At 44.7% G+C, this 25610-nt stretch overlaps 1 protein-coding gene across 1 annotated transcript in view; it reads left to right on the top strand.

Moving 5' to 3' along the window:
- Positions 1-22522: 22522 nt before the first annotated feature.
- DNAH14 (dynein axonemal heavy chain 14) overlaps positions 22523-25610 on the top strand; it is a 163727-nt gene continuing 160639 nt past the window's right edge. Inside the window, exon 1 of the mRNA XM_053659549.1 lies at positions 22523-22568. Within this exon, the coding sequence (XP_053515524.1) occupies positions 22523-22568 (46 nt within the window). The remainder of the gene's footprint in view (positions 22569-25610) is intronic.

Consider the following 25610-nt stretch of genomic DNA (forward strand, 5'->3'; position numbering starts at 1 on the left):
CCTGGAGTTAGGCCGGGCATTTTCCTTGGAACCATGAAAGGCAGAAACGACAGGCCAGACCTGGCAACTTCCAGGCTATGGTCAGAGACCAAACTACGAGCTTAGAGTCGATGGTAGACCTAGTCACATTTTCATTTAGAATCCCTTTCCTTCACTCATCCAGACCGCTGAAATCCTGTCTACAATGAACGTTCAATTCTGCTGCCATCCTTAGCTTCCCTCTTTAGACCATTTGTTTACTATCACCTTTAAAAATGATACTCAGTGTTTGGAGGGCTTCAGACTCCAATAGAACAACATTCAGTAAAAATGAAGTGCCAAGGAGATTTGGAAATGAAGTGACTGGTAGCAGAGACTCTCACGGCACTCAATTTATTTTCGAGACTTTATCAAGGATTACTGGATGGCCAATAAATTGCGCAGTGTGCATACACTTACAAACAGTATTAAATATGACCATTAAATGGGAATATGGAGTCAAATTGATAACGAGTCGTTTTTGGTAGTGACTTTTCTGTTGGCACGAGTGCCCTAATGTTTTTCCTGCCCTACGCTGAGTAAAGGGTGGGTCACCTCCCCCACCCCCGCTTCCCGGCTGGGCCACCGCACTGGACATCTAAGTGACACCATCTGCGAGCAGGTGAGGAGGCTGTGTGCCCAGACAAGGCACCTACTTACTGCTGTGGAGTAAGTAATAACTACTTTAGTAGTGACTTTACTAACTGCTTTAGTAACTACCTTTTACTAAAGATGCTGGACCTGCCGCAGAGAGAAGCTAGCTTCTGCACAAGCTGGTCCTGCTCCCAGGGTGAGTTAGGAAAATGATCCACGGGAGGGTTCGCAATGAGCGTAGAGACCCTGCAGGTCCAGCAAGACGGCAGACATCCAGCCCAACAGCCACGGGGAAAGGAAGGGGCTGTGAGCCTCCGCTGCGAGTCTGGGAGAAGGGGCAGTGCTCCGGCAGAAGTTCGTGGTCTGCCCACACAGGCAGCCATGGCTGCGTTATCAGTGAATGATGGCTCATCACTCATTAAAAACAAGGTGGGAGCAGTTTCAGGAAGCATGAGTTTTGAGGAGAACCCTCAAAATTCAAGGTTTACAGAGATCTGCACAACACAAGTCCCTCCCCAAACGCGGCACTGAAAAAAACACAAAGGGGACATTTTTCTTCAAAGGGGGCAGCTGCCTTGGGTCCCTTCTGCTGCGTTAGCCTCGGGCAAGCTTCTCAACCTTTCTGTGCACCGATGTCCTCGTCTACAAATGTGATGAGAACGAGGTCCGTCATGGCCGTGCGGTTCAGAGAAAGCGAGTGCCTGGCTTGACCCCCCCAGGGCCACACCCAGCACTCGGCGGGCGCTGTGTCTGCTGGTGTCATCCGCGAGCTTCATCAGCACCCTGACGAAGGACCCTGCTGGCATTGCTGGCCGCTGACATTTCGATTATTCACCTGTATGCTTTTCTCTCTCGTCTGTGAACTGCCCAAGGGCAGAACTGGTCTCATTTATTACCTTGCATGTATCCGGTGTGGGTGTTCTCCACCCAATTACAGTTTGACTATGACTTCGTTTTTATTAATTCAATAAAATAAAAACTACCAAAGCAAAGACATTTGTAACAGCCAACAGCAATCTTTTATTGTGTTTTAAGCACTGAAATCTGATTTTATTTTTTATTTTTTCGTATGTCGAAAGGGCTTGTAGATGCAAAGACATGGCAATACCTTGCTGTTGTGTTTTTTTTGCCGTTAAAACTGTGGCCTTACTTGTGGCATTTCCTTGCTGCAAACCTTATAAAATATTTAGTTTCCTAAGCACCATGAAGTTTAATCCTTGTAAAGAAGCTTCTGTCTGCGAATGTCAGGCATAATTTATTAACTCTCTCTCCTGTGCACTGAGAGTTATAGCGTTGCGTTTCTGATTGGAAACAGAATTGCATATACAAACGAATCTCTTTTGAGGTAGAGTTAAAAGCAGCATTTCGGGCAACCCTAGTTTCTGCTCTGTGAGGGGCTGATACGTGGGATGGTTTCTGCCCTCAGTTCTGGCTGTTCCCTCTGCCTGAACTCTCCTCTGGGATGTCCACCTGGCCAGCCCTCTCCCTTCCTTCACGCTGTCACCCCCAAATATGCCTCTTTGGCACAAGGACTCTCTGGAGCTGGGTGTTCTGAAGAAACAGCAGACAAAGGGAAAGCTCTGACAGCGGAGTAGAAGTTGGCCTTTTGTGAGACACATTTCTATCGGTGACCCGGTCTGTGCACCAGGATGACTAAATCTCTAGACCCTCTTGTCTGGCTTGCTGGACTGATTGATGGAGACAGTGGGCTCACTTCCAGTAAGTCCTCTGACTTACAGATATCAGGTTGGCTCCCTGGGCTGCTTGCCATTGATAAGGAGTTAATTCCCTAGGCTGGCTGTTGCCGATTTGGGGTCAGGGTTTTCCTTTTGCAGGTGGTCTGGTCATTGTCCATTGTATATGGTCTCTCGTGGTTTCAGATGGGCAGAAACAGCAAGGGGAAGCTTCTTTTACTTTTTCAAAGCCATTTACCTTCCACACTATTTTGTATTAGTTTCAGCTGTACGGCATAGTGGTTACAAAGTGTTCCCTCCAACCTTTCCAGTACCCACCTGGTACCATACATAGATACTGTTATATTTACTGCCTGTGGGGCAGAGATTTTTGAAGCAAGAAAACCTCAGGCCACAAACTGTCTATTGTTGCTTCCTGTTGAAGAGCCGATGAGTTATTGGGGAAGTTCCTGTGATGAACAACCAGGTTATCTGCTTGGGCAAGAGTATCCCGTGAAGAGCAAAACCGTGTTCACAAAGGTAATGGAATAGTGAAGTTATGTCAATGTAGACAGTGCCCCAAGAGGGGCAGATGGGTAGTGCTGGTTTTCATTTGGATGAATTTAAGGGAAGGGAAGAGAAGGAACCAAGATTTGACTAGCAGCACAGATGTTCCTCAGTTTTAGCCCTTCCCCCCTCCCCTCAGCCATGCACAGTGCTGTGAAAAAGGGGAGAACATTCTGACTTTATAGGAAGAGGAGATGCAGCGTTTCAGGAACTTGTCCAAGGTCACCCTGCAACTGCAGAACAGGCAGAATTCAAAGCCAGTTCTGCTGGACTCCAAACCCGCACGCTCTGCCCAGGGCTCCGAGCCTGCCTTCGCGCGTTTAAATGTTACCCAGAGCACCTCTTCTCTGCCATGCATGTGTGTGGATGTGTAATAGGTATTTCCATATGTGTGTTTTTTTGAGGAAAAAATGCAATGTAGGGTAGGCCTTGTGGGGGCACAAAGTAAGTACTTTTGGAGTGTAGATTTCTTTCTGACTTTTTTTGTAGGGATGAGCCCAGAATGTATACTTGTAGCTCCTTTATTTCAAATATTCTCTTGACCAATAGAAGGCCCTTTCAGCTACTGAATTATAATAACACAGTTCTCCTTAATACATGTTCTTTCTATTTTTCTCCCCTTAAAAGTAGTGGGCAAAGTAGATAGAGTTCCTCTCCAATAATTAAATATATGTGATTCTTGTGAATCACTTGCAATTTTGCAAGCACTGTGCAGTTTTCAAGAATGGAAATAAAATTCACAGTTTGTCCTCTACGCTGCTGGCATTTTTATTGAGCTGGCACCCTCTCAGGGGAACATCCTTTTATCTTTTAGAAACAATTACAATTATAATTAGTACTGTTGTTATTTTCTTAGCCGCGGCAGGGGGACGGGATGGTATAGCCTTCCGGGAGCACGGACTGCCAGGAGGGCCCCACGCTGCCTTCACCTAAGCCAAGGGCAGGACAGACCTCGGGAAGAGTTGTGTGTTCGGTGGGAGCCCCTGCAGAGCCCTCGCTTGGGGTGATTTTCTTCTCTTTAGCTCTGACGGGTGATCGGCCGTCCCAGCTGCCCTCAAACTCCGCTGCACATTGGAATCACATGGAGGAGGGGCTTTCAACGCTCCTGATGCCCAGGCTATGCCCTGAGCCAATGAGATCAGGAGCTCTGGAGGTGGGGGAGGCACGAGTATTTTCTAGAACTTCCCAGAGGATTCCATCTTGCAGTCAAGTTGGAGAACAAATGCATGATGGTACAGTGTAGGTAGGTTTCCCAAACGCCCTGGGAATCTTCACAGGCAGCGCCAGATAGAGGCCTGGAGCAGGGTGGGTGGTGGGGAGGCAGTGCTGGTGGTCCTGGACCACAAGGTGTCCCCGCGGGTACCAGCCCTGCCTCGGGGCATGTCGGGCCAGCTGGGCCCGGGCTGTGAGTGTGTGTGTTTGTGCTGGACCAGCTGATGGCTGGAGTCCTTGACGACGCTCTGGACACCAGCGTCTGGGCTCTGAGGACCAGTGGGGATCAGTGTTTCCTGGAGCAGCTGCTTCGTGGCTCTGCAGAAGCGGACATGACCTTGCCCCTGCCTAACCCACGTGTCAGGTTGGAGAGACTTGTTTACTGACTCGCCTCGAGATGCTGCTGCTCAGGAGGGAAAACAGCTCAAAGCCGACGGTTCACGTTTGCCTGCTTAGAAGCAGGATACACAGCTTGAAAAACAGCTTTAAAAAAAAATTTATCCTCATCCAAGGACACGCTTATTGATTTCTGAGAAAGGAACAGAGGGGGAGAGAGAAGGAGAGAAATACTGATGCGAGAGAGAAATGTGAGTTGGTGGCCTCTCGTATGTGCCCTGACTGGGGACCGAACCTGCAACCTACACATGTGCCCTGACCTGGGATTGAACCTACGACCTTTCGGTTTATGGGATGACCGATAAACCCAACCATCAACCGAGCCACACCAGCCAGGGCAGGAAGCTTTGTTAATAGAAGCTACACGCCTCTTCGGCAGGAACACAGCCCAACGAGACCCAGGCATACTGGCCCCTCTGACGGCTGAGGAGCCCTGGGCACGTCCTGGAAGGACAGCAGAGCTAGTCACAGCCTGGATGTAGGGATTTCCTCTTTTATTGTCATTCATGAGGTGAATCTACTATGGACAATTGAGATCTTTAACAGAAGAGTAAAATCAAATGTTTTCCTATTTTTTCTTTCCATTTCAGCAGAGGATGCAAAAGCTAAGAAACAAAACAATGGGTAAAAAAAACACCCCATACCCTAAGATACGTTCTAATCGCTCACTCCGTATGGCGAAGGACCATCCCATACGGTGGGAAATAATACTCCAGTAAAATACAAGGCCGTGTCCTCGAACGCTGTGACAATGTCAGGCTGCCCAGAATGTTTCTCACAAGAACAGGTTTCTGATAGCTTTAAAAATCATACCACTGAACTGGGTCAAAATTTCCAGAACTCCAACGAAAAAAACTGATGGATTTAAAAAAAAAAAAAAACTACAGAATTAATGACAGCAGACTAAATGAACTAAGGAGGATGATTATAAATTGAAACATTGCCGATTCTTTAATGTTTTGGGTGTTTTTTTTTTTTCAGATTTAAGGAACACATTTTCTTTTTTTCTTGTAAGCTATCTCAAACTTAGAGCAAATTGGGAAATTACACCTCTGTAAAGAATTGAAACATCTATCGTTTTCTGCCTTTGTGGTCCCTCCAGAATTCAGAAACTCTTATTGGGTATTCCTATTTTCATGGAAATGGAGTTATTTGCATACGTTCAATGAGAATCTGTTCTCCTTGTAACAAGGCACAATTAGAAACACTGCGTAGAGCGCCAGCGCTTTGCCTGCAAGGCCACGTTTGAGGCTGACGTGCCCAGAATCAGACACAACGCAGACAGTTTTAAGGAACCAAGGCTGACTCTGTGAAGCTAATACAGATGCCCTTTGAAACACCAGCCTGGTACCTGGCTTCCAGGGTTCTTAGCCTCAAAGCAGAGCAAGGCAAGTCTCTTCCTGGCAGGGACAGGTACCGAGGAGTATTTTGAAGTCGTCAAAGGGAGGGGCGTGCACCCAAATCTGTAGGGAGCGTGGGCCCCGTTTGATGGCAAGTCCTTGACTTGGCTTCCAAGCCCTGAGAGGCTTTTGAAATTCCGGTGTGATGCTCCTTATCAGAAGTCCCAGCTAAGCAGACTTAAAAGGAGCCCGGATGTTTTATCACTCTTCCTGCTGCACTTCTGTAAATAATCAGGCGGAGCGTAATGAGACTAGACTTATTTTGCAAACAAATTAGGCCGACTGGGATTCTCTCCGGTAGAAGAAATAGGATTGGGAGAGGGAGAAATCGTTCCGGCAGAAAACTACAGCTTGCCCCGTGGATGCCCACGTCTAGTCCTGTTCATTTTCTCTGAGGTTTTGCTGTCCAGCTGTAAAACAGACTGGACCCTGTATTTTTTCTAGTTTCTGCACATATCTAGCTACAGCTCTCCAGATGAATGTCTCCAATTTGTCCTGCCATTCTGACTCGGAGTCACTTTGAATAAAAACTGCCCTTTTTTCCCAAAGCTCTGGATGGCGTGATACAAACTTCAGAGAAGTTAGCACAACAGGCCACGCCTGGGCAAGTCTCTGGATGTGTTGTGTGAGCCACTCGGGAAGCTCACTGGAGCACCTGATGACCTCAGCAGAGACACTCTAGCTGCAAAAGGTGCTTTGAGACCAATATCCAGAAACATTCTCCCATGGCTGCCCTCTGGACCCGGAAGCCCCTTACAGTCTGCTTTCAGTTGCTAACTTCTGTTTCTCTTTTGTTTGCGTGGAAATGCTTCTTACACTACATGTGATCGATCACACCAAGCAGAGGTTAAAGTTAGGTGAGAGCCCACTGGCCACACCCCCTGCTGAAATGAGACCCAGCTGCTTACTGAACTGGCCTCTTCTCACGCTTAAGAGACTGGCTCAGTGAGACAGGAAGTCACCTGGCAGCTCCGCTTCTGGACGGCGAAACCTCTTCGGCAGCTACAAAGGCAGGGAAGGAAGGGTGGCAGAGCACGCCGCCGCAAAATATGCCTTTTGGGCAGAAGGGTTATTTTGGGCTGCTGCTTTGGAGAAACAGCAGCAGCTCTGAAAACTGAGTAGCTGTTACCATGTTTTAAGGGAAATTGAGCGCACTCGATCAGCAAGACCAATTTGGACTGGGGAGTCACGTGACCCACAGAGGGAAGACGTAAGACCTCAGAAACCACGTGCTCTCGCGGCGGCACTTTGTCTGGACTTTGTCGTATGTGCCGGGATCGATGGAAGCTGGCCAGGCTGAGATATGGTTGCAAGGGTGTTTCATGGCATTAGAAAATTTAATACATTCTTTACATTTTGATGAAGGGTTATTGTTGAATCTCGTTTGTCATGATTTTTTTTTTTGAAATAGACAAGTGAGAAGTGATTTTTTTTGTCCCTACTTTCTAGATTGACTGTTTCCAAACATTTAGGGGGTTGGGTTAGTATCTGCTGTTTACTGTTGTGTTGAACGTGGACTAAAGAGAGTCCCATTTTACCCTTGCAGAACGAGTTGCAGGTGTTTTCTTTATTTCTTTGCCTAAATATCAAATTATGAGACTCTCAGCCTTGTAATTACGTGCCAATACTACACGAGGTGCTGATGATCTGCCTTTGAGTGCCTCTCCCCTCCTTTCTCACCTAAAGGTTACATTTACATAAAAGACACTCAAGGCTAACACTTTCTCGTCAAAGTGGCTTGTGCCCTGTGACCATTTAAATTATAATCTCAGGAATTCTGGATGCAGGCTTTTGCACTGTCACGAAACCATTGTCACCACGCAGCTGTTAAATTCGAATGTCTCAATGACACCGCACAGGCCAAGCCTCCGCTTCCACACCTTCTGTCTCTGCCTGCCCCCCACCGATGACCGTCCACTTAAGGACAAGAGGTGGAAGAAGCTAAACCCCATGCATTTCCCCAGCTGAACTGTGCATCTGGATCCCCGGAGGGGTTTACACACCCACTCACACACTCCCAAAGAGACCAGTTCTGTACATCAAAGTTGGGGCTCAGGCATTGGTATGTTCGCCGCTTCCGGGGTGCTTTGATTGGAAAGCACTGGTCTGTCGAATAGTCAGGCTGGTTATAGAGCACCTGTTTCATTACAATACACAATAAAATCCCAGCGTTCAAGGGTCCTGAAGAGATAAGGAGCCTCTTTTCCCTTCCCTGTCAAAGGCCATGTTAGGGTTCAAGTCCCTCTCTACACACCCTGATACAACTCCACCATCAGCAGCTACGACATCAGGAGATGGGAACACAGTGTTCAAAAAATAGTCAACTTGTTAGCAAGATTTTATGTTTGATTTTACTCTTTTTTTAAAAGTTTTGGCTCCCCTAAAATAAACTAAGACAAGGATTAGAGGCTGGTGAGGAAGCAGGGAAAGTGATACCAGGGAGGGAGAAAATCTGGTTAAGGGGTGTGTCACTGCGTAGACGACCACTGCAGGGCCCTGGGGCCCTGGGTTTGGGGGACTGACGGTAGCCCTTGGTCCAAGGAGGCTGAAGAGGGTGTTGTTCTTAGAACGCTGGCAGGTATACAAGGTGGCAGATGGCTCTGTTTACTAGGACAGGTTCCAAGTCCTCTGGATGAAGTGAAGGTGGGCTTCCAGATCCTTCTACCCTTCTTTTCTGTATTCTCCGACATTGTATCCTGGGTCCTCACAACTGATTTCCTGAGGCAGCTGCCCAGACCCCAAGATCAAGGGTCTTTATTTTTTACAGCCTGCTCCGAGCACACGTGCCTGCACCTATAGTCAAAACCACTTAGCTGCCAGGGAGGACTGTAATCAGATAAATGAATGCATAATTCAAGCTTAATCGTATATGTCCTTTGAAAAATCCACTTCTGACCTAATTACAGGGAAAGAGAGTCGAAGGAAGAATTTAAGTTAGGGACTTGGGCTGCGGAAGTTGTCAAAAGCAAGGAGGTTAATCTGTTATTCTAAGCAATTTGATGCAAATTAGCAACGTCGGTTGGAAGAACAGAAAATTAAGCAGCATAAATGAATCAGGTGGAGAGAAAATTACCTCTAATTGGAAATAGACCAGCGTAGGGCTTGTCACAAATTCAAGTCACACAGATTCCTGTCTACCTCTTTGCAGTGGGGTGGCCAGCTGATCATTTAGGTGGAACAAAGAAGATAGAAAAGAGAGCAGAAAACATCTAAATCAGCAAATATCCAAGGCAAGGTCAGTGTCATGAGTCTGGGAAAAGGGACTTTTTCAAATTCTACTTCTTTTTTTTTTTTCTTCATTCAAATATGCTTCCTATTTGTGTACTGCCAAGAAAGATTCATACTCCCAATGGGACTAAATGGGGTAAATGAATTGTGTGGAGAAAACCCACAAATCTAGATGCATGTGAGCCCTAAATACATAATCCAGCGTGGAAACAGTGCAGAAGCTGGAAAACTGGTGAAGCAGAGATTAGCCCAGTCGTGTCCCTGCAGGACCCTCGCATGACCCCCAGGGTTTAGTTCCCAGAATGTTTCCCCTGACCTCACCTCCAGTCCGTAAGATTCATGGCTGAGCAAGTCAGTCTGGGAACTGTCCGTGAATGTAATTCAGAGTAGACTGTCTAGTGACTTGAGAAGGATGACACCTCTACACAGGTGGACACTAATTCAAACTTTGGGGACATTCTGGACTTGGGTGAATTGTGGGTGTGATCTGTCTTACCAACATCAGCAGCATCTTACCAGACAAGAGTCTGTGCAAAGTGTTTGGATGATGTTGGTGTTTAATATGGTTCAAGCCTCTTATTTCCATCGCTGGCTTCGAGAAGTCATTAGGTTTCTTACTAGATGGATACTGAGTTTTTAAAAACAGATTTTGGTTATTTATTTTTAGACAGAGGGAAAGGGAAAGAGAGAGAGGAAGAGGAACATCAGTGTGTGGTTGCCTCTCTCGTGCCTTCTACTGGGGACCTGGCCCACAACCCAGGCACGTGCCCTAGACTGGGAATCAAACTGGCGACCCTTTGATTTGCAGGTTGGAATTCAATCCACTGAGCCACACCAGCCAGGACATGAATACTGATTTCTATAACTTGATTTACATTTAGGAATTTAAGATTCTTGATTAAGGTTGATGTCTTGCTGAATTCAAATTATTGCATTTTTTTACTGACTATGCTAGTCATGTTATATGCTTAGAAAGTATTGCTGTGGCTGGTTATGTTAATTGCTATAATTTTCTGCTGTCATTTTGAATGAATTTCTTCTTTGAGAAAACAAATTCACAAGTCACTATTCTGCATTACAATTTTGCAGTAAATTACAGTATATTGAATGAAAGTGTTTCAGTTACAACATAGAAAGGAGCAAATTGTCAAAATTTTCTACCATACTGAAATGGCTTAATGTTCATTGTCTTTTCTAAACATCGAACTTAAGACAAGTAGCAATAATGAATGGATTCAGTTTCTGTTTGCAAACACCATCAATCCTATCCATCTATATTTTTTCAGTCTGCATGAAAGCCATTGTTCCTCTCTGACAGTTCAATAGTCTAAATATTGTTACCCTGGCCTTTGTTTTTAAATTAAACATATTTAGTAAATATTTATGGAGTGTCCACAGTTGCTGGGTACTGCAGGAAATGCAGAAGAAATAAACATGATATTTGTCCTTAAATGTTGAGTTTTATAAGGAAATATGATTCAGCTTCAGGAGTCCTCTTCTAGATATTTCCGTAAATATTCTTATTTGTACAACCCAATAAATAACCTTTCAAGTCAGAGAAACTACTTTAGGCAGATAACTAGGGCATATTAGAAGGTAGATACAAAACTGAGACATCACTACTTTTTAAGGCATGGGATTCCTGGTTAGCTTGACTAATCCGAAAAATTACTTTTATGTTTAATTCAGTCTGCCTCCCTGCAGTTCCCATGCATAAGCGGTAGTTACATGCATCAAAGAATATATCTGTTCCCATTTCCTCAGGATACTTGTGAATTAGCTCTGTGGTCAGGCAAATTGTATGGTTAAGTCGATGAATTCACAATTGACTACAAACATTAAACTTTTTCATGATTGCCGTTGTTAAACACTTCTAACCGCTTGTGTTTGGGCAAAGTTAGCCTTGTTGACCAGATGTGTTTCCCACCCACGCGCTCCCCCGTGCGGTGGACCATGGCAGACTTGGTCTGTTGGTCCAGCTCTCTGAGGTGCTCTTGGGTGCCGGCCCAGTCACAGGACAGCCCCCACCCCAGCTTTAGGTCACACGCCAGCCTAAGTCTTCAAAACAAACTTGAAATGAGTTTGGGCCAAGGAGAGCCTGCAACATGATGTTAGAGGCCCTTCCCCACTAATTACAAACCCAGCTAAGCATAGTATCACCACTGTGTTCATAGGATATCATGAGAATCTTTGTGTAACATCTCGCTAAAAATCCAAATAGTGCCCTGTGAGTGATGTTCTCTTTATCCATTTACACAGTTTACATTCAAAAGTGCTAGTATCTGCATTTTCTTCTCTATGAAGTTGCTTTATAAAATTTAAGTCTTTCATACATATTCAAGAAATCCAGCCGTCTAGTAAATTTGCCAAGGAGAAAGAGTCAACTAATTTCCAGAAGTTCGCTTTTTGTTACAGAATGAAGATATCTAGTGGTTTCCTTAAAGTAGAAAAAGGAGTAATGTTTTTGAGTGACATTTTTGCCTATGAGGGGCTACACTTGAGTATCGATAGAACGAAATCTCCTTGGCGCCAAAGCACCAGCAGGGCGGTGAGTGAGCACGGGGGGGGGGGGGGGGATGCTTGAGAGGGCCCAACCTGTCCTAAGCATCTGCTCCACATTTGGACATAAGCAATCAATATTTTTGTAAAAATCAACCAGGCGCCACTCACATTTTTTTGAAATTCAAATTGGGATTAACCAAGAATAGATGAGTCCATTAAAAGGAGGTGTATAGGTGCCCATCAGGTTTTTAGCAATGGGGAATATTTAGATAACCTAAAATAACTGAATTTTAGGAGACTCTTTTACAGTGGTAAATGAGCCAGAAGGAAGCATGTAAAGGAGCAGAGCAATACTTTTAACTTTTAAGCGCACGATTTAAAGATTATTTCCTTTGAGGAGATAATTTTAATACTGATTAATTTTAATTTAAGAAAGTAAAATGAAAATTGTGTGCGGAATGAAAGAATCGTACATGTGACCATGTAAAATTGCTGTCATTTAAAAGTGGAAAAGAAAAACCAGATGATCTTCAAAACCTTTTTCAGCTCTACAAATGCAAATTTGCCCTGGCCCGGTAGCTCCGTCGTTTAGAGCATTGCTCTGATACGCCAAGGTTGCAGGTTCGACATCCGATCAGGGCACATACGGGAATCAACCAGTGAATGCATCAATGACTGGAACGACAAATCATGTCTCTTTTTTTATCTCTCTGTCTTCCTCTCTTTAAAAAAAAAAATCAGTGAAAAGAGACTGTTGAATGATAACCTAAACTTACAGTTGAACAGAGAGCACCCATGAAAAACTACTGAGGACTGAACTGGATGAGTAAAAAGAGTAACAGACAAGGGTTCAATCTTCTGTGTTCCAGGTACTGAGGAACAACCTCATCACTTTGTTCTGTCTGTTTCACCATCACTGCCTTCACAGTCCCAGGAGTTTTCCCATAAGCATTTTCAGGGTAAACATCTTGGCCACATACATTTTCATGGCAGAACTAATTGGCAATAAGACTATTTTGCCATCTGGGGGAAAAGCAGTGGCTGATAGTCTGGTTTCATTTCCTTTCTGCATTGACCAATTTTCACAGCATTCATGCTTTTACGTCATGCACATCGTCACCCTCAGAGTGATCTGGACAGGCAGGAGGACCCGTGGTGCTCTGAAAATAGTGAGTGATGACTGCGTCTGTGGGCTTGGAAGAAAATACGGTGGTTAAACTTCCTGAGCCAGGCTGCGTGCCACCTTGGAAAGTGATCACACACCAGGATGCAGGTTCTTCAGTAATAGTGCGTGTGCCCCATGCAGTAACCCATCCCGTAGAGCTTCGGAATGTCTATCAATGAACTGGTGACAATGGCAAATGTGGATCGATTAATAAACAAAGTAGAACATCATGGACAAAAGATGTGGAAGGTAGGTACAGCAAAAGAGCCTTACGGTAAGTTAGTTCTATAGTGAGAGTGCTCGTAGCCAAGGTGGTTACTGAGATGCTAAAGGGGAAGGGATGGGACTTGTCCCTGGGCCCCCTGAGAGTCTGCGCCTCCTCCAGAGGTGCCGCACCCACAGACCGCCGCTTTGCCTCCTGCTGAAACAGCAGTGATGGAGCCAAGGTGACGGACGAAACAGAGTTTTCTGGAAGGATCGACAGGACTGGGTAACACACTGAAGTGCAGCAGCAGGCCAGGGAGCGGGAGGCCCGTGAAAGACGCCACAGCACAGGTGCTGTTTGTCGAGACGAGGAAAGCCAGGAGGACTCGATGGCCTCCTTGTCCTGTCTGGTTTTAGACACTTTTGTTGACTGATGTTTTACTGAGTTATGACTCTCAACTTTTGACTACTTTTATCAAACAGAGATCATAATATTGTGTAAGGTAACATTATTTCCAAAATAACATTTCCTTTTACAGTGTTCTCTTTCCTCACCCTTAATCCTCAAACCGTCTTAACAAACAGCTTCCCACAGACTCAAATTCATGCTCAAATTTTACTCTGACATGATGAGTGATTACATATCCAAGCTCATTACTAATAGAAGTGGAACGTTTGTTCTTTTAGGAATCAAACCGTCCTGGGTATAGGAGACCCTCACACATCTCTACGTTGTTTCTTACGTGGCCACCATGGAGAAATGTAAGGAAGGGGCCCAGCGTCTGTGTGCCCAGCTCAGGGCCTGCCACAGAAGTGCTTAGCAACTGGCTGAGTGAAAAACAGGACATTCACCGATTAAATTTAAAAGACAGTTAAAGAGAAAAGAGGTGTTCTCACACATACACACATTTCTATATATTAAATTATTTCTCAGATTTCCTGGGTCTTAGACCTATTTTATTACATTTCCATACATATTTTTTTTTACTAATAATGGAGGCTTTTAAGTGGTAAGTTTATGACCACAGGTGTGAAACTTTTAAATATTAAGTCGCTCCATTCAAGGGCTCCCAGAATCACCTGTTCTGCAAAGTCCCGTGGTCTCACGCTTTTTGGGCCACACCTGCATAGGCACGCAGGTGGTGGACAGGCTGGTCTGGGGCCTTTAACTTGCACTATATACGTGACTTGCACATTAGTGCACTGCGCACCCCCCACCCCTTCCAAGGCACGCAGTCAGCGTCAGGACGCCCTTGGGGGCTGTGGCGTCGCTAGGATGGAAATCTCATAGGAGACGCCCTGCCCCCCGCCTCCATTTCCAGGTCAATTTCCGGCTCCATCATTGCCCCTCCCCTCTCTCCCCAGCATCCTTTGCGCAGGCCGTGCGACCCCCCACCCCCACCCCCACCCCCGTCCCAGCCAACCCTGCGGCAGCACGGGCCTCGGGCGTTGCTGGGCGTGTGCTGGGCAGCCTGGATCGGCGGGGCTGTTAGGGCCAAGAAGGGTTGTTTCCCCGCTGTCCCTCTGGGTCGTCTTCCCCTAGACCTGTCCAGCACGTGCAGGCCGGACCTACAACACTGGGCCGCAAGGAAGGCTGAGGTTGTCGTCGGGCGCCACGCAGCTCTGCGGGTAAGGGCAGCAGGGACCCTCGTTGACACCTGCCCTGCGGGTCAGTCTGCCAAGCCCTGGGGTGAAAGGGCAGTGAAGGGACAAACCCTGGTGTTGTCCCAGGGGGCCGAGTGGAAGTGAGGCTTGCAAATGATGGGCAGGGCCCTGTTGTTCCCCAGCGTGGGCGGGGGGTGCCTCGGAACCCCACTTGCTGTAATGAGGCAGCAGGAATTCATGGAGCGCCCACCAGACACCAGGCACGGACTCAAAGGTCCTGCCCAAGGCTTCCCTTCCCAGTGCGAAGAAGCTCCTTTTCTTTCTTTTTTATTGACTTTATTGGGGTGACATTGGTTAATAAAATTACATAGGTTTCAGGTGTAAAATTCTATTATAAATCACCTGTACATTTATGATCACCACCCCAAGTCAAGTTGCCTCTTCATCCGGCCAGGTGAGTTCTCTCCCCAATTAACGGGGGGGGGGGGGTCCCCAGTCATGTGACTGATGAACTCTTTGAAAAACTTTGCCACCATTTATTGTATAAAGTATACATACCGATATATGTATGCATAACACAAATATCAATGAGTATATATGTGATTTAATGCAGAAGATACAACTTCTAATAAGTTAACATATAGAATTACATGAATAACATTCACAGGTGTTCTACCTGCATTCAAACTCCATCTATCTATAGCAATTTCATATATATACATCAACACTGATTATTGGATTTGCTCTGCTAATATGTAGTGTATTTGCATTTATGTTCATAAGTGTTATTTTCTGCACATTTTTTCTGGTGCAAGTGTTTGTTTTTGTCTGATTTGGGCATCATTGCTGTTTTAGTTTCAAAAAAACGAGCCTAGTGGCATTGCGTCTTTGTTGCTGAATGAGGCTGTGTAAGGGTTTTCTGTTCCCGGCATGTTGGATCGCGCTCACCTGTAAAGCGTTCTGGGCCTGGGGTCTCTCACTTCATTGGCAGAAGGGAGAGTCTTTTGAGTACTGTCCCTTTTTTTTTCCTTTGTCAGCTGTTAGTTATTGATCAAGATTATTGCTTGTTTTTTGTTATGTTAATCTCTCCTCCATTAAGCTTGTTCATTTTCTAGCTCCTTTATCAAGCTACTTATTTCAGTGTTTAAAATTCTCAGTGCATTTAATACTCTTCTAAATTTTAGTGTCTAGGTTCTAAGAACTGCTAGAGCCGCATCCGGGTTTGAATATGTGATATTGTCATTGTTGAATAGTTCTAATTTAGGAGTAATTTCCACTTTTATTTTCTTCTTAATTCATAGTTGTTTTGGCTTAATTGTATATGTATGTAAGTAAGCTTAATGCTCTTACTATTATTTTCTTTACCAGCATGATTTTTGGATTTATTTTTTAATATATTTTATTAATTATGCCATTACAGTTCTATTTCCCTCCTTCATTCCCCTCCACCCTGCACACCCCCCCACCATTCCCCCCTTTAGTTTATGACCACGTGTCTCAAGTTCTTTAGATTCTATATTTCCCCTACTATTCTCGCCCTCCCCCCTATTTATTTTCTACCTACTGTCTATGCTACTTATTTTCTGTACCTTCTCCCCCCTTCTCCTTCTCCCACTCCCCTGTTGCTAACCCTCCATGTGATCTTCATTTCTGTGGTTCTGCTCCTGATCTAGCTGTCCTCTTAGTTTGCTTTTGTTTTAGGTGTGGTTCTTAATAACTGTGAGTTTGCTGTCCTTTCACTGTTCATCTTTTTTATCTTCTTTTTTCTTAGATAAGTCCCTTTAACATTTCATAGAATAAGGGCTTGGTGACGATGAACTCCTTGAATTTGATCTTCTCTGAGAAGCACTTTATCTGCCCTTCCACTCTAAATGAAAGCTTTGCTGGATAGATCAATCTTGGATGTAGGTCTTTGGATTTCATGACTTGGAATACTTCTTTCTAGCCCCTTCTTGCCTATAAGGTCTCTTTTGAGAAATCCTCTGACAGTCTGATGAGAACTCCTTTGTGGGTGACTGTCCCCTTATCTCTTGCTGCTTCCAGGATTCTCTCCTTTATTTTAATCTTGGCTAATATAATTATGATGTGCCTTGGTGTATTCCTTCTTGGGTCCAACTTCTTTGGGACTCTCTGAGCTCCCTGGATTTCCTGAAAGTCTATTTCCTTTGCCAGATTGGGGAAATTCTCCTTTATTATTTGTTCAAATAAGTTTTCCACTCGTGGGTGTTCCTCTTCCCCTTCTGGCACCCCTATAATTCAGATGTTGGAGTGTTTAAAGATATCCTGGAGGTTCCTAAGCCTCTCCTCATTTTTTTGAATTCTTGTTTCTTCATCCTTTTCTGTTTGGTCCTTTTTTTCCTCCTTCTGGTCCACTCCTTTGATTTGAGTCCCAGTTTCCTTTCCATCACTATTGGTTTTCTGTGCATTTTCCTTCATTTCAATTAGTTTAGCCTTCATATGTTCCTCTAATTTGTGACTGAAATCAACCAGTTCTATGAGCATCCTGATCACTAGTGTTTTGAACTGTGCATCTGAAAGTTTAGCTATTTCTTCATCACTTAGATTTATCGGCTCTGGGGCTCTGAGTTGTTCTTGAGCCATGTTTTTATATGTTTGTGCCTGTTACGTATGAGGAGCAAAGCCTTAGGTGTTCACCAGGGCAGGGCCACCCAGGTCGCTGGTTCGTGATGCTGTATGTGGGGGCGGCTCAGAGAGGGGCAGTGGCAGTTCCCTCCCGCCATTGGGGCCTGCACGGTCTGTCTCACCGCTCGCTCCTTCACTGGTTTATCTGTGCGCCAGTGTGTGACTGTGGTCAGCCCTTACCAAGGTGGTAAGTCTACCACCTTGTGCCCTCAGTGGGTCCGCCCGCTTCTCCACACCTGGAATCCGCCTACGGCTGCCGGCGCACCTAGGTCTCACACCCGGGTCAGTCCAGTGGATCTTTCCTGCCCGACCCCACTCTGCTGCTGGCTCTGCCCCTCTTACTGGTTTGGCTGAAGGGTTTGTTGTTGTCAAACTTCCATATAGTTCAATTTTCTGTAGTTTAGCTGCGTTTTTGTTGCTAAAACTTTGTTGTTTTTAAGCTTGGTTGTGCGAGAAGGCGCAGTGCTTCCACCTACGCCTCCATCTTGGCAGAAGTCCTGATTTTTGGATTTATTATCACATACTTTTTAGCAAAAGGCCTTGTGGATGATGTCTTTCCTGAATTTTGCATGTTTGAAAATGTTTCTCTTCATACTTAACACGGAACTTGGCTCTGAGTAAAATTCTGAAGCCATTCTTTTGGGATTAAGAGTGAGGTTGAGTCCCTTTTCTTAGGTTTGTTGGGTGTTTGATGGTAATGGTGAGGACAGGAAATATGAGCCATTCCAAAGTCGAAGCAGATGTTGGGAGTAAGACAGACTCTGTAGTAGGGGCTGGCAGGTGATGGACCAGGATCAAGTCTGGCCTCCCACCTGTTCCTGTGATGGTCCGCAGCTGCGCGGTTTTTACAAAGGAATTTGATCACTGGTAATACTGACATTGAGTCCCAATTAAGTGACGTTATCCCCCTCAAAATCGTTCTGTTTTTCTCATTAATAGGCCTGTATTTTTAAAATAATTGTAGTCAATTATTATGATCATATATTGAATTTCCTCCATAAAACATCTGTGGAAATGTGTTTTTTGTTTTACGAAGATATGTGTAATATTTTTGATTTTTTGCCTTCTGGCCTGTGAGCCTAAAATATTTCCTCTTTGGCCCCTTTTCTGGAGAAAGTCTGCGGACCTCTACTCCATTGCTGATCCAGAATGGATTTGATTCGGCGATGCGTTTTAACGCAGCACGATTCTCCCTGAGCATCTGTTCTCATCTTCTCTCGAGTGTGGACCCCAGAGCTCTCCCCTGAAGTTCTCAGCTGCAGTGAAGGACCCTTCCATGGCCGTTCCTGGTGCCATCTGCGTGCTGACGGAAGCTCTGTCTGCACCCTGCGTCTCCTCACTAGGGAGACCCTCCTACACCGATCCTGTAGCTGTCTGCGACTTATCCGAGGCAGAGATTTCTATCACTGCTGTTCTAGCGAGAACTGCTTTTGCCCCTGGCCTCTTTCAGTCTGTCTTGCTTGATTTTCCTGAAGCTTGTTCCCTGCCAGTTGGAGCTATTTCTACAATATCTTACCCTGATTTCTGGGCTGGCACCTTGGCTGAAAGGCTCTGGCTGGCGTCTACTTTCCTGCCATGTGTCATCTTTGCTCGGAGACTTGCTGCGTCTTGTTAGATTTCCCTGCCTGATCAGAAAGCAGCCCTCACTTTTTCCTGTTTCAAAGCCCATCCCCTTGTGTTCTTTTCTCTTTTATCTGAGAAAGGCTGCCAGTGTATGAATGTGGCCTCTTTGTATTAGACTTAGTGAATTTGGGGAACAGCCTGAGTTCAGCCCAGGCGACCTGTTCAGCTGACTTCCCTAAGTTCTTTCTGTAAAAATTGATTTGAGAGAGAGAGAGAGAGAACATCGATTTCTTGTTCCACTTACTGATGCATTCATTAGTTGTTTGTTGGATGTGCCCTGACCTGGGGATTGAACCCACAACCTTGGTATATGGGGATGACATTTCAACCAACTGAGCTGCCTGGCCAGGGTCCTAAGTTCTTTCTAATGATTTTCCCTGAGGAGATGATCTTAAAACTTATCTTCACCAGGGTAAGTTAGAATCGTATTTACGTAAACTCATCGAGGTCCGAAGGAGACATTGCTTTAGAGAGGAAGGGGGGTCCCACAGAGACCACCCTGAGAGGCGCTGCTAGCACAGGGAAGGGTCTGGAAATTCTCTTAGGCATAAGGCATACTGGAAGGTAAGCGGGACATTAAACTCAGCCTGCCGATTGGTTGGGGACTGCACGTGCGCTTTTGAATGCCTATAGTTATAGCTGCAAAATCATCTTTTGTATTTGAAAAATATTTTTTACAGCCCAGTGCTTCACAGTTTTATTCAGGAAAAAAAATATGGCAACATGTATACCCACCGATTCCACAAAAATAAATCAAGATGCGAGCAAGGAGAAAAGCGATGCAACACCAAGGTAAAATAAGAAATAATACAGTTCATTTCAACACTATATGGCTGGCGGGAAGTCGGTCCGACCACGGAGATGCCGTGGGAGGGTTGGTGAGAGTTCTGGAGTTTGGGAAGCCTCACTTTCTCAGGCGCTGGGACCTCAAGAGAGAGGCACATTAACACCGGCTGCTGACTCCTTCCGCCAGGTCCCCTTGGATATGGGGAAAAGTGAGAAAGAGGTTGAAGGGTGTGAGAAATTGGCCAACAACTGGGAAGTCCCAGGAAGGCGAAAGGTGGTTGGTTCTGGGTATGGACTATGGGTAGAATATGCAATTCAGAGAAGATGGAGAAATTAGAAATCAATTACAAGAGGTTAAGCGGAACCTCCCCCCCCCGCCCCGGACATTTAGGAATGGAACAGTATCTGAGAAACAAACACTTTTGTGAATAACTCATGGGTGAAAGGAGGACCCCTAAAGGAAATTATGAAAAACTTAGAATTGAATACATAGCAAAAGAAAGGAAAAAAAGGATCTTTATCTACTGCATTAACTATGTCACACACATGAAAACTGTGTAATATCGCTTTTAGTGTTTAGAGAGGGGTTTGTAGTCATAAACACTTACATGAAGATAAAGCCTGAAAAATGAACGTGCTAACAATCTGCTTTGAGAAATTGGGGGGGGGGGCGTAAATTGAACAGAATAAACACAGAGAAAGTTGAAGGGAGGAGATAAAGATCAGAAATCAACAAAATAGAAATCAAAGACTAAAATAGAGAAAATCAGCAAAGGCAACAGTTGTCAGTAAAATTGACAACGCTGTGACAAGCCTGAGCAAGCCAAAGGAAGCGGGGAGATATCACAGACAGATGGTGAGGAAGCACCGTTCACTGTGCTGTCTTCACGTATCGCCCCCCAACACACATGCCCAGGGGACCCCAGTTTGAATGGCGTGCCGTGGAGTCGTGCCAGGCATGGCCCAGGGACTGATATTGGATCAGAAGAGGAGCTAAGTACAATAAATCTGCAACTAAAAAAATAAGAGACGGTGGGCCATTTCTGGGTGGTAAGTTGAAAACCTACACAAAAGATAAAAATGTTAAGAAAAATGCAAGCAAACAAAACAGTCTCAGTAATAAGCAAAACGTACTGTCTGTTGACCGCTGAAATGGTTGAGTTACCGCCACCTCAGCCAATCCTCCTCCCTCACAGCGCCCGCACCACAGGCCCAGACAAATTTAGTTTTTGAGTTTCTGACAGATTTATGAGTTCTAACAAAAATTCAAGAAACAGGTCATTCCAGTCTTACACAACTTCTACAGAAGAAAAAAGGAGAAAATTGTCCCTGACTCAATTTATGAAGATAGTTTAAATAACCTTTTAATTCAGTTTCATTCACAACCTTAAAAGCGAAAAAATTCTAAATAAAATATTAACCTACAAATTATAGCAGTGTATAAAAATGAGTGATATGTCGAGATCAAATTGAATAGTTTATCTTAAAATGCAATGTTAGCTCAACATTAGAAAATCTATCAATATCAATCACCATTCATAGGTTAAGGGAGGAATAGCATTTAATACAATTTGATAAAAACTCTTAGCAAACTACTTGACTAAGGGCACTTACCAAAACCCTAAAGCAGATATTGTGTATAATGGTTAAGTGTTAAAAACATTTCAATTCAGAAAAGTGACAAGGACCCTTCTTGGAGGGCAGTGATACAAAAAAGGGGAAAAAGAAATGGAAGCTATAAGGCTTGACAAAGAAGGAACCAGCTATAATCACTCACAGATGAAGTGATTATCTACAAAGAAAGTACAGAAGAATTTCCAAAGTAAGCGAATTTAGCAAGACTACTAGATTAAAATCTATATGTAAGTGAATTGCATTTCTGTAGTCCAGTACCAGGTTGGAAATGTCATCAGATTATAACTACCATTTGTAATAGGTATGAAGAATAAGGTACCTAGAGAAAATAATTTTTTGAATATGTTTGATTTTTATGGAGAAAATGATAAAATTTAAATCAGAATGTAACAAAATTTATATATAAAGAAAAGCAAAGAGCCAAGACTATATAAGCATTCTTGAAGAAAAAGAAAATTTGCGTCTTACAGATATCAAAACTCTAGTAATGAACTTGGTATGAGATGGAGAGAAGGACAGAAAAATGAGGAAGCAGGGATGGAGGATTGTCTATCATTTGAGCGTGGTAGACAGGCTAATGACCGACTTGGTGTCACAGGTCAGTGAGGGGAAGACGGGGTTTTCAGTAACGGAGCCGGGACAACTGTGCATTCTTATGGGGAGGGGCGGGGTGGGAACTTAGATCCACCGCACATCATACTCAAGACTCAAGGACTGAAGAAGTTACGTATAAATTATAAGACTTGTGAAAGGCAGTATGTTAACTCTGTTCTTAAAAGTATAAAAGAATTTTGTCATTATCTCGAGGTAAGGAAATATTTCCTAAACAAGACATAAGCAACACACACTGCATAGGCAAAGATAGATAAACAGGTTGTATTCAAGTTAACTTACATTTATTAAGACTTCGTCAAGAAAGTAAAAAGTACAAACCTGAAGATATAGATATTTTCAACACAAATGAGGAAAGATTACCATTCAAAATGTGAAAAGAATTTCTAAACGTTAAGAAAACAGTAACTAGTTCATTGCAGAGAGAGAGAAAACGTGATTAGACCCTTCAGTGAGGAGGAAACTATCAGAGTGTAAGCCGATTGGAAGTCAGCACTCGAAGGGAAAGGACTTAAGAACGCCTAATAAGGCTCTCCATTAACTAGTCCAGAGGAGTTGTGCTTTATTTGTCTTTGAAGAGAAGTATTAGCTTCTTATTCAGGTATTTTTGTTTAATGTACCAAGGGGTATTTTTTTCCCACTGAGAAGTATATGTAAGGATGTACGGCACCGTGAATTCCCGCTGCCTCGTGAAAATGGGAGGCAGTGAGTCCGGATTCCGTTCTCATGAAAAGGCTCGCCAACATTTATAAAGCAGACAGTTGGCTAACAGACTGTGAAAAGATTTTAGTTTTTACCCTGATATGGGTTGTTGGTGGTTACTTTTTTGTTGTTTTATGCAGGAGGGTAAGATAGGAGTATTGAATTTCAGAAAACTATTCTGCCCTTACTCTGCCCCTAACTTAATTGGATAACTTTTCTTCACCTTTTAAAATTAGATGAAGTCTGAAGTCCCTTCCGGCATCAACACGTTAATGATACTATCACTTAGAACTATTTAGCATTTAAATGCACTGCGCAGGTTTTTAGATCTTATCAAAGTGCCCATCAAAAACTTCTTGGAAGGGTACATCCTATATTGTACAGGACAGAATAAAGATTTAAACTCGAAGTTGCAAAGAATGTCAGCCGTCGCATTTTATTTTCTTTGTCTTGTTAGACTTCTAAAATGTGAAGAGGAAAACTGCGAGTGTGTCACGCTACCAGAGAATCAGCCAGCTCAAACGACAGGAAAGGGAACATTAAAATGCCGGCCATTTTCCGTATCCTTGGAGACAGAAGCAGCAGAAGTTTGCGAAGCTGGTCACTATCCAGGCATGTTGGTCTGTCTTTCCTTACATGGGGGTGAAAGGGAGTTTCATAGCATGAAGTGAAATGTATGGAAATGCTCGCATCTGCTTTTAAAATGCCGGATTTGGTGCTTTACTGATTTCGTTAGTCATAGCAATGAGCAATATCTCGTATATAAACATCGTCTTTTAAAGGGAACATAATCTCAATCCTGATCACGATATTAAAAATAACCACAGCAGCGGCATCACCGCATTCCCCACCAGGAATACCGGACATGCCTGTAGCGGTTTTCCTTCCCCTCCCTCTTTCTCGGGTGTCACCTGTTTTTTTTTCCTGAGGAAAAGACCCCAAAGGTGGGTCAGCAGCCTCCTGGGTCCCCGGCCTTCTGTCCGTGCTGTGACCTGCCTTGCGGGTCTTGTCCACCAGTGTCCCGATGGCCCCTCCACAAAACCCCATTTTCTGGTCTTCCTTCTCCTTACCCCAAGTCCCGCCATTTGTAATGTGTAGAATTTTTCAACCACACCATCCCTTTGCGTCCAGCTCCTCTGTACCCTCCCTTGCACCAAGGTCATTCCTGGGTCTCCACTGTGCACTTTGCTGTGTCCTGGACCAGCCGCTCTGTGGCCAGCACCTGGGGTGGCCAGTCACCCCGTTGGCCCATCTCTTTCCCCTTTGGCTCTGACCAGCGCTTCTGTCTATTTCCTCTGCTGTCCCCCGAGGGGCAGGGAGCCTTTTTGCAGAAAACCCACAGGAGCACGTTGTCAGCTTTTGCCTGACTCACAGTCGCCAGCCTCAGCGGACCCTCAGGGCTGCCCGGTGTCATTTCACGTCACTCTTCAGCTCTTTCCTCCCACGCGTCACAGCATCTGTTTAAACTGTCACCAATGAAGCATTAGCCAGGCTCTTACTTGCCTGTGCCCCTACTTTCTAACAATAAAAGTTAAAAACAAGGGCAATCAAATGGGAACCTCGCCCTTCCGCAGCCCCTCCTGCAGTGTGCACTGTCTCTGGGAGGGGCTGCGGCTCCTCCCTGGCGGGGCAAGCCCACTGCCCCAGCCCTGGGGCCCCTCCCCGGCCATCCCCTTGGGGGCTCAGGTCCATCTGCTACATTCTCTCTTGTCTCCCTGTCTACGGTGTGACCCAGCAGGTCAACTTCTCGGCACCTATCCAAAGGAAACAAAAACTCTAACTTGAAAAGATGTATTGCCCCTCCATGTTTTTTGAAGCATCGTTTATAAGACACAGGAAGAATCTACGTGGCCATCAGTGGATGACTGAATGAAGAAATTGTAGTACATATACACACATGAGCATATATATAATATGTGTATACCACAGTGCACATACATATACGTATATTCATATACACATATATGTACACACAATGGAATGTTACTCAGCCACATAAAAGAGGGAAAGCTTGTCATTGCGACAATGTGGATGGGCCTAGAGGACATTCTGCTAAGTGAAACATGTCAGACGGAGAAAGACAAGTCCTGCAGGGAAAATACACACATGTGAAACCTGAGACAAAAAAACGTCAAACTCATGGATGCCGAGAACAGGCCGGTGGTTGCCAGAGGCTGGGGTAGGGGTAGGTGAAGTGGTTGAAGGCGGGCAAATTACAAACTTCGAGTTATAAACAACTTACGGGGATGTAATGTATAGCACAGTGACTGTTGTTAATACTGGATTGTAAGTTAAAAATTGCTAAGAGTAAACCTTCAGAGTTCTCATCACAAAAACATTTGTGACTGTGTGTGGTGGATGTTAAATAGACATACTGTGGGGAGCAGTTCATAGTATACATAGGTATCAAACTATTATCTCGTACACCTGCAATTGATACATTGTTGTCTGTCAGTTATATCCTAATAAAAATGGCAGATGTGGTCTCACGCACCCAGGAAGCCCGATGACTCAAGTCAAACAAGGGCTGAAAATGTCCATCAGATTTACCGCCTGAGGGACATGCTCACTGACCACTGTTTGATGGGGGTTCTGAAACCTGACCGGAATGGATTAAGGAGCAGGTAGTCAGTAAACGATAGAACAGTGATTATATGCAACTCTTTTAAGAAATTGGACAGTGAAGACAGGCGAGGTATAGCTTGCTAATTAGAAGGCGCCGTGGTCTAGGCGTAGGTTTCATTTAAGGCGGAGCTGCGTGGCGAGGCAACGGAGAACGGAAGGGTTACTAGTGTGGCAGGGGAAACTGAGCCCTTTCTCAGTCAGCAGGGCAGGAGGAAAGGGTGGGTGCGGGCGAGAGTCACCCGGCTCACTTGGCGAGCTGCAGGAATTCCCACCTGATGTCCGAGTTCCTGGGAAGAAGGCAATGAGATGTGTTGAAACAGATTGGAAGGTAAAGGGTTGGAGATTTCAGGCACATGGAGAAATCCAAAACGGTTGTAAAAATCCAGAAGAGCACATTAACCAGGCAGGCGGTAGGATTTC

Source organism: Artibeus jamaicensis, unplaced genomic scaffold, assembly GCF_021234435.1.
Source record: "Artibeus jamaicensis isolate MK-2021 breed Jamaican fruit bat unplaced genomic scaffold, CSHL_Jam_final scaffold_754, whole genome shotgun sequence".
Classification (NCBI taxonomy): Eukaryota; Metazoa; Chordata; class Mammalia; order Chiroptera; family Phyllostomidae; genus Artibeus; species Artibeus jamaicensis.